General features: G+C 34.9%; 2 protein-coding genes across 2 annotated transcripts; both read left to right on the top strand.

Moving 5' to 3' along the window:
• The first annotated feature begins 412 nt into the window (after positions 1-412).
• Arpc2 (Actin-related protein 2/3 complex, subunit 2) lies at positions 413-4,951 on the top strand. The gene is made up of 7 exons (XM_018521307.1): positions 413-612; positions 1,708-1,801; positions 1,869-1,968; positions 2,049-2,253; positions 2,815-3,035; positions 3,412-3,613; positions 4,043-4,951. The coding sequence occupies exons 1-7, from the start codon at positions 539-541 to the stop codon at positions 4,068-4,070; spliced, it is 924 nt and encodes a 307-aa protein (XP_018376809.1). The 5' UTR covers positions 413-538; the 3' UTR covers positions 4,071-4,951.
• A 90-nt stretch (positions 4,952-5,041) lies between these two features.
• On the top strand, positions 5,042-6,365 carry LOC108770020 (transmembrane inner ear expressed protein). Its single transcript, XM_018521308.1, has 2 exons — positions 5,042-5,623; positions 5,990-6,365. The coding sequence occupies exons 1-2, from the start codon at positions 5,296-5,298 to the stop codon at positions 6,163-6,165; spliced, it is 504 nt and encodes a 167-aa protein (XP_018376810.1). The 5' UTR covers positions 5,042-5,295; the 3' UTR covers positions 6,166-6,365.
• The last annotated feature ends 3,633 nt before the right edge of the window (positions 6,366-9,998 follow it).

The following is a 9,998-nucleotide window of genomic DNA, read 5'->3' as shown; positions in this document are numbered from 1 at the left end:
ATATATATATATATATATTTAAAAAATAACTATCCTTATAGAAATTTAATTTGAGTATTAACTCATTAATCACTTATTTTGAATATTAAAAGTACTGTTACAATTAAAGTGCTTTAAATTAAATTAAAAAAAATTGTTTTAACATGGTTCCAATAAAATCAGGTATGAAGGGGTTAATCCTGGAAGATAATGATTAATTTCTTATTAAACTCTAAACAACAGTGTAAACTTTTAGTACTTAAAATAAGTTATTAACTATTCTCTTTCAATATTAAATTGGCAAGTATTAATTTGATCTATAAGGGTTGGTCTTTGCTTCGAGGATGCGAAATCTGCTTTACCGACAGTAATGAGCGGTATATTTGTTATCTATTATACCGACAGAACGCGAGGGATTGGGCGGGCAGCGGGCATTAGTCAACGACGTTACATCCATACGCACGGATGACAAATCCGTCGCGGTTTTGCGCGATCTGTCCGGGGGTTATCGTTATCGCCACGTATCACGTATCGACTCTTCCTGCCAGGCGTAGTAATCATGATCCTGCTCGAGATACACAACAGGATACTCGAGGAAACGTTGACGAATAAAATCAAGAATGCCCTGTCGGGGTAAGCGTCTTGTGTGTCGTGCGGTCCTGTCGGAAATCCCGGTGCCCGTCTCAATCACCGCGTATCCTAACCTTAATTCGGAAGACGTGGCGCCGGGGCGGTGCCGCGTCCGTTTCTCCATGAGAAATTCCTATCCCCAAAGATTCGTCAAATCTAAAATTTCTTCCCCTTCAATTCCCCTTCTTTTCCCTTCTTTCTTCTTGTTATTGGCTGTTCATCTCATCTTACCTCACTCCTCCGCTCCGAGATCTCATTCTTGGGATTTTACTCCGAGTATTTCTTTCAGCTTCTTTAATCTTTCCATCCGGATTTACAAAACCTCGTTTTTCTAATCTACATGGCATACTTTATTAGAGGAATGTTCGGGATACGTCCTTAGGACATTCTTGAACGACGTCTTTAAAACATCCCTTGGAAGGATAAAAAATGTTTTGTTAAAAGTTTTTTGACTTTTTTATTTATCTTCTCATTATCTCTTCTATTATAAACTTCTTTGAACTTTACTTTGTGTTATTTTTTGTTTTGAAATGTTATCTCTAGAATTTTATTTTTAGTTTTTTTTTAACTTGTAATCTCTCTCTCTCTCTCTCTCTCTATGGACGCTTTCCATTTGATGACACAAGTTGACACAAGTCAACACAAATATCGTTTAATCTTTGGCTGCTTTCCTTTTAGGAGACACAGTCAACAGAAGTATCGTTCTATCTTTAACATTTATTGAATATCAAATAGGATAAAATTATGTTGAGTGTGTCCTCTAAAGGGAAAGCAGCCTTTGTCGTTCTCTGAATGTCAAGAAGGATAGAATGATGCTTGTGTCAACTTGTGTCATCAAATGGAAAGCATCCTGTATCTGTGTGTTATCTTTGTGAAGCCTTGTCTTTTCAAATAATTTAAAAATAGATTTTTTTTTCTATCATGTTTCTTTGTATTTTGTACTTCATGTTATTTTACCTTTTTATTTAAAGATCTTGTTTCTAGAATTTTGTTCTCATATCTTTCTCAGCTTTTACTCCCTTGGCTCATCCAGATCTGCTGTAGTTATAAAGTCTGATCAAATTGACAGTTTTATGATTAGCGACCTTTTATTTGTAGACATAAGCAGGAGTCGACGGATGTAGTCATAGCAGACTTTGATGGGGTATTGTTTCATATTTCAAACCTCAGTGGAGACAAGTCGAAGCTTAGAGTAAGTGGACACACTTATTTTTTGTTTTTAAAATAACTAATTTTCTAATATTCATCCTTTTTTGCAGATTAGTATATTGCTCAAATTTTATAAACAATTGCAAGAGCATGGCGCAGACGAGTTGCTCAAACGAGAGTATGGGGCTCATCTTATTGCACCAGAGAGCGGTTAGATTCCTGATTTTAATCATTTTCCAACTTCTGGACGAATGTAATTAATTGCTTGAAATTGTTTGCCACTGTTACAGGTTATAACGTATCAGTTCTCATAGATCTAGAGAAATTACCAGAGAATTGGGAGGCGTTAGTAAGGAAAGTTGCCCTGTTGAAGAGGCATTGCTTCGCCAGTGTCTTCGAGAAATACTTTGACTTCCAGGAAGAATACTGCGATTCTCCAGGCAGGCCAGTACAACAGAAGAGAGCTGTAATCCAATATCGAGATGAGGAAACAATGTAAGAAATCCCTACTGAAAAAAATTATGTCACAACATTACATGATGAAATCGTGTAATTAAAACATATAAATCATATAACGAATTGTTCCAAATCAATATGTGATTTTTTAAAATGACATAATTTGAAAAATTATATGATATTGGAAATAATTTTATTCATCATGTGATTTTATAGTTGTCAAATTTTAAAGAATTGAATGATAGAAATAGAAGAAAAAAGAACATGTCATGTAACTTTTCAAATTACGTAATTTAAAAAAATCATATACTGATTTGGAACAATCCGTTACATGATTTATGTGTTTTAATTACATGATTTCATCGTGCAACTATGTGACATGATTTTTTTCAGTAGAGATACATCTCTATATATGTGACATAACTTAATTGTTATTTCTATTATTATCAATGAATAAGTGAAAAATTAATATGATTAATACAAGTAAGCGAAGAGAGAGCCTCATTCGATCTAAGCGAATTTTGATGTCTAATAATATTTTTATGTAAATTTTATAATTATTTATCTCATTATTATTAACTCTGATTAATTCTCATCAAGGTATGTGGAGGCTAAGAGTGACAGGGTCACTGTAGTGTTCAGTACAATATTCAAGGATGAGGACGACATGGTTATTGGTAAACTATTTCTTCAAGAACTGAAAGAAGGTAGGCGCGCGAGTCACACTGCTCCGCAAGTCTTGTTCAACCACCGTGAGCCACCGTTGGAGTTGCAAGATTCCGAGGCAGCGGTCGGAGATTGTATTGGCTACATCACATTTGGTGAAGAAAATTTAAAGTTTATATTTATACTGTTTGCACTCAATAAATCGCATCAACGCGATGTTACAGTAAATATTTTTTTATTTATTTATACCAAGAAAAATGAAAAAGAAAAATCTTCTGTTAGAAAACTTTCAGATTTGAATTATATGTTTTATGTTAAAGATATATAAGAAATTTTATATGTGTGCACCATTATTAGCAAATCTTTAAATTTTAAGGAATTGTCTTGAAGATTATCTGAGAGAAATGTGAATATTACTGATGCATATTTGTGTAACATTTTATACTATCTAAATATTTCATGTTTGAACATACAATGGATTTATGTAATTTTATCTTCAAACTCATATCGCTTTATTTTATATTTTTACAGTATTGTTTCCACGTCATACCAATCGAGAGGCTCGCGACAACACTATCGACCTGATACACATGTTTAGGAATTATTTGCACTATCATATCAAGTGCAGTAAAGTTTACATTCACTCAAGAATGCGTACCAAGACAACAGATTTTCTCAAGGTGTTAAATAGAGCGCGATCCCAATCCAAAAACACTGAGAAGAAGACTATCACGTAAGTTTTTATTTGCAAAACGTTACAGAATAAATTATGATAAAAATAAAAAGTTAATCTTAATTAATCTAAATGCATAATAAATAATTTAATAATATATGTATATAATAATTATTGTTTATAATTATTTAAAATCTTTCATCATAATTATATATACAATTATTTATTTAGTTATTTAATTATATATTTTTTTATATCAATTATTAAGATACTTAAAAATATTCAAGAAATTACTAGATAAAATAATTGAAATGATTTCTTTAATATTTTTTTTAATTTTTCATTGCGTTATTGCAATTTCCTCATATTAGCTTTGTTTTTAGATCTTTTAAATCAATTGCAAAATTCTTATACGTTTATAATTTAATACAATATTCTATTGTCAAATTTATTGTATAATTTATTCAATTTACTTGTAATTTTTTTCAGGGGACGGACATTCATCAGGAAAGAATGAACATGCTGTAGGAGCGAAAGTATTAACACTTTTCAAGAAAAGAGAGCAAAGGATTATTGCGCGGCTAATATGGTCTAGAACGTCTTAAGAACGAGATTTCCTGCGAAGATATCCTTCGATTCGTGCGCTATCGGCGAGCTAAGTGCTTTGAGTTTCAACCTTTCTCGAACAGTGCCCAATATTTTGCAAAGACGTAGTTAAAAGCCGCGTTAAACAAATAAGGAAGAAAATGGAAAAGGAGAATCGGAAATTTGTGCCAGATCACTCGACTATGTCTCGATGATCCAGAAAGGGATATTCGAAGACGCCGGAGTTGCATCTGTGTACTAATGGTTGACAGTTACTGCTACTGCGAAGAATATCGCTCGTTGCGAAACGTTTTACCGATTTTTACAGTGATTTAAGGTTCAAATACGGTGCCGCTTCAAGAAATTCGTATTCGGTTACATATTACACTGGTTGTTACTTCAAACAATTTATTATATGTTACAACATTCTGAACTATGTCTATTTTGGACGAATACATCGAATACAGATTAGCGTTATGATGATATCTCTTAGATGAAATCACGAAATATTTAAAAAAAAAAACGTTAAAATATGTTTAAACTCTCAATCCATTAAGTCTGTGATTTATATTTTGTCGTGAAATTTTTAGAGCAACATTTGAATCGCCAGAAGTAACTGAAATAAAAAAAGTCATTGAAGGAAAGATAGATTAACAATTTCACATTGCATTTCGACTCGATAAACGGATTGTCGAGCGGATAAGTACTGTTAAATAATAGCGCAATTGTTCCCTTTTTCGATATTTTTATCGTCTACATAATGACTATACATCCGATTATTGTGAGAGATAATAAAACGACATTAACAATCTACAAACTATACTCCCACACCTGTAGTATTGATTTGTAATCAGTAAGTGGCGTAAAATAGGGAGTGTCGGAACAGGTCGTCCAATTAAGCAACCACACCCAACTCTTCGGTATAGCCATGTATTTTTCCTGCAGTCAGAAGTATCTTGCCGAGGATTAGATGTGCGTCAGGCAATACGGCCGACGAAACAACGTTCATATCACTAATTAACTAAAATCGATTATTACAGAAATTCTATCTTCTTGGATAAGATCCGACATTGCGAACAAAAGGATTATATCAGATCCGAGTCTCATATCAGATATTTGGAATCTCGTTTGGGAATTTAAACGTTTATTACAGCGCGATGGAGGAGACGACGCTGTCGACGTTTTTGTCCGTGTCTTCCAGCTCGCCGAATGAAGCCTCTACGAGGGACATGGAGGAAATGGAAATGGTGCAGTGGCTGGAGAACGAGGCATTACCGGGCTTTCGCATCTGGCAGCTTGCCGGTATCGTTCTCTCCGTTCTGCTAAGCATTGTCGTCGGGTTGTGCTGTTGCATTCGTTTCCGCGTGCCCAGAACAAAGCAGGAGATCGAGGCGGATTACATTCGCAAGAAAATCACCAAGAGTTTTCGGAACGAGCTCTCGAAGATCAGCAATACGGAGATGGACGAGATGGATCTGCAGAAAGGTAACGACGCAACTACCGCTTCGGAGATTGATAGCTATGAAGACTCGGTGTGATTTAGTTAATCAAGAAGAAAGGAAGAAAGGCAATAAATATGACAGAATAAATATCGTAAAATTCGCTAAATAAAAAAAAACGGAAAAGATAAAGACTTACTTCTGCGGAGAAAAGCTTGTTTGTTTGATTCATATTCTAGGGATTCCTATGAAGATAAGAGAGAAGGTATTTATTTTATGATAAGCTCTCTTTTTGCATCAAGATAAGTACTCCGCAATTTGGCTCATATGCTACCTTTCTTTTTCATCTTGATGTAACTTCTCAGAAGATGTTTTAGAATACTGGAAGCTTAACTCGCTCTTCGCATCGCAGCTCTGGAGAGAATCCGAAACGAATATGAGAGGGACACGTCCGCGATAGCGAAGGAGTGCACGGAAATGGAGCGCAGCGCTCAGCAGGGCTTTCGATCCAGATTTAACGCCATGTTCGGTGGGATGCGTGTGCGTTTTAATCAACGCGAGCACACGGAATTGAACGCCACGATCTAACGACAGTGGATCGCTCTCTGATATCCTGTATGAAGAGATAAAAACGAACCTCTCAAAAATGTCTCGTAATTTTCTCGTCGCACAAATTTAGGGATATCGAATGAAACAGAACAAGGTGAGAAATATATGGCTGCATTTAACAGATAAAGCAGCTTTACAACAGTTGTAAGATTCTTTACTGTGATTGATTTTCTTAGTTCCTCATTGAATCTAAATGTATAAATCAAACGTATTAAAAAACCTTTATAACAGTTGCAAAGCTGCTCTGTCTGCTGAATATAGCTTATATGTTTCACTTTTTGTGTATAAGTTGGAAGATAAAAATATATATATATATATATCATTCTTTTTTAAATAATTATATATATGTTAGAATATAAAGAAAAATTTAAACTGTTGAGAAAATTAAGAACTTCGAAGCAGTGATGGGAGTTGGCAAGAATTATTAGCGCATGCGCATTGAGCAAACGCTGAGCAGCCTTAACGATGTAAACATTTCATGGTACTATAAAGCCCCTAATCTAATAAAAACGATGTTAAGAAAGTTGTAGGGAGAAAAGGAAGTTTTTATTAAAGAAACATAGTGTGTTTATGAATAATAATAAATTTTGTTTTATACAAGTCACATCGTTAAACAATCATATCATTCAGAGAGATAGCATTCGCGAAAGCCACTAGTGACGTACAGTAGCTAAGAAGTTAAAAGAGGAATTCATTACCATAACCTTAATTTAAGAAAAAATTTGGAACACGTTGTAAAGCGGGACAAAGTGTTAAAATTTGAGACTGTCCGTCCTAATTTGGGATGGTTAATCACTAAGATGTATAGGAGTCCCAAAAGCACCCGTATTCCGTATTGCTCCGTCATTGGATCGAACTGCTACGTCATTTTACGCATGCGCACAAAGTTTCTTAGAGCAGACGAATTCTTGCCAGCTATCATCACTGCTTCGAAGAGATAAAGTCAATGTCAATTTACGTAGAGAATAAGGGCGAGCAATAAATTGCGTAACACTTTCATTGACTAAATATAATCTTTATTTCATAGATATATTTTACACAAAAATTTATTTACTTTAGCATGCAACAGTGATCTATTAGCAACGAATAGTAATGCTTCTGAGATTAACACTCCACGATGTGTTACAGCATATTCCTTTTTTTTTCTTTTTCTATCCTGTCGACATCGCTATCGATTAAAATTCTTTATATTGATTAATTATTTGTACTCTCTCGTTAACCGCGTTATCGTATTATCGCACATCGATTGATCTTATTCATTTATGTAATAGAAGTCGTTGAATCTAATGATTAATGACAAAAAGGGACGAGAAAACTGTTATTAATATAAAATATATTAGAAAATAAAGTCAAATTCGTAAAAAAGGATTGCAAAGTATAACGTTTTAAGAAAATAGTTAAATAAAATATCACATTAATACTTTGACTACTTGCAATATTTTCGCTTCGATCATGTATAAATTGGCGAGTGTACGACGTAACTCGAAAAATGATTAATTATTTCAACATAATCTTTAAAATAAAATAAAAATAGGAAAAATAAAACAAGGAATTTCATGATTGTTCGAGCGACTCTGCGTGTTGTGTGTGTGTGTTGTGTTGTGTGGTGTGTGTGTGTTGTTGTGTGCGTATGAGGAGCTTTTAAATAAATTAAGAAAGCAGAAAAAAAAGAAATTCAATAAAAATAAAAAATACTACGGAACATGGGTGTTTATGAAAATAATTTTATTAAAATGGGAAAACATACAGGAGACGAAATTGTTGCTCTACGAAGAATCTTCGTTGCAGCAACAGTAACGTGTCACTCTGTCGTACGATTCCATAAAAAAAAAAGGAAAAGGAAGGATAAGATAAGGAATCATATCATCGATTAAGAGAACTATAGCGAGAAACGAGTCCATCGGTAGTCGATCTGATTTGTAACAGTCGGATCGACTCAAAAGCAAAACAAATTTCCTGTACGTAGCTCGTCTCTTCTCGTTTAAAAAATGAGGATATTCACTACGCTGACTAACGTTAAATGAAAAGAGAAAGAGGTAAAAAAAGTCGTGCGTTGATATCATTCCACCGTTCGTCGCCTGACGATTACTAAGGAATGCTTTCCATTTGATGCCACAAATCGATACGAGTGTCGTTCATCTTCGTGCCAAGAAAGATGAAATGTTTGTGTCATTAAATGGAAAGTACTCAAGATCTCGCATCGCGATGCACGGTCTCTCGACTAAACAGACGGCTCCTACGTACCGTTCCTGACCACGGTTGGTGACGAGATCGATCCTCGCCCTTCACTCGCGTGACTTTCACGCGACATTAATGATGATACGTACAATGTAACAAAATAGACTAATGTCTTTTTTTTTATCTTCCAGCGTGTCCCGACTTCTCTCAACGGAGAATTCGGAGATCAGTCATCGAGACATCCAACTATTTCTTCTCTCTATTATATTTTAATCGTAATGTAACGTAAAACTTTCTCGACACCTTTTTTTTTATGCATATATTCTCAGTTGTATATCTCGGCAATAATAATTACCCGCAATGATGCTCGCCTATGATTAATGAAATTCGCCAAAGGAAACTCCATTTAATCGGAGGGGGGGGGGGGTGGGGGGGGGGGATATATTATGTCAGATTGTTAAAACTAATCTATAATATGCTCTCTGCTTTCTGTTTCTCTTGGTTTTTACTTCTTATCTCCTTCTCTCTTCGCGACTTTTTAATCAACAATCGTGTTTCTTATTTCTTTCGGAGTTCATCAATTTTTATTTTGAACGACAAAAAACGAAGAAACAGGAGACCAAAAGCAAGAGATAAAAAGCACGAATCAGAAAGCAAAGAGCACGGTGTAGATTAGTTTTTAACACTTAGATTTTATAATGTCTCTTTTGAATCCTTACATTCTAGAATCTTCGAGAATACTCAATTCTATCTTGGATCTCGCATCCTCGCGAAATAGCCTGGATCCTTATGCTCTAACAACGTTGAAGTGTCTTCTTAAATTTTAAGAATCTTTGAATTCTTACGTTCTAGGATCTTTGCGTACTTAGATTCTAGGGTCTTTGGATAATTAGGTGTTAGATTCTAGGAACTGTGGATCCTTAGGTTCTACGGTCTTTAGATTCTTGGATTTAGATTTTTAGATTTTTACAGAGAATTTTTGCGTCTCACTTAGGTACTCTAGGATCTTGGAATACTTCTATATTTTCGAGATGAGAAGTGAGAAAAAAAAGAAGGAACAGTAGATGCAAAATACTTGTATCATCAAGCACGACTGCTTGGTCTGAAGTGGCGCAGAATTTGGATTCCAGAATGTTTGGATATTTGCTAGGTTGCTCTCTTAGAGCAGACTATGGGGACTGAATACGACGTTTTTCCCCGAGCGGATTTTCGAGAAAAAAAAATACAAGTTAAAAGCGCGTCGTATGAGAAGGAACTTTATTCGACTAGAGGATCCGACGACGTGTTAAAAATGCCGTGTGCATGTAACAAACACCGTATATTTTTTCTTCGGCGAGTTGAAAGAACTAGGAGAGTGTTATAAAAGTTACAGCATTTCCTGTAGAAAGTCAGTTTGGTTCCTTCGATCTTAAATTTCGCTTATTGTAATCTCGGACTGTTAAGTCCTGAATCTTTGGACCTTGAATAGTCACGTTTTCACATTATGTTCAAATGTTCAAATGTTCGAGAATATTTTACGGAACCAAACCTCGTGGCTACGCGCGGAAATTCAGAGGACTATCGCGAATACGCATGCAATGCGTTTATATTAACGAGGTATGCATCTTTTCGACAATACGGGATTTGCGAAATAA

The sequence above is a fragment of the Trachymyrmex cornetzi genome, unplaced genomic scaffold (assembly GCF_001594075.2).
Source record: "Trachymyrmex cornetzi isolate Tcor2-1 unplaced genomic scaffold, Tcor1.1 scaffold981, whole genome shotgun sequence".
NCBI classification, from domain to species: Eukaryota; Metazoa; Arthropoda; class Insecta; order Hymenoptera; family Formicidae; genus Trachymyrmex; species Trachymyrmex cornetzi.
The sequence above is the reverse complement of the archived record's forward strand: the minus strand, read 5'-3'. Positions and strand labels throughout refer to the sequence as shown.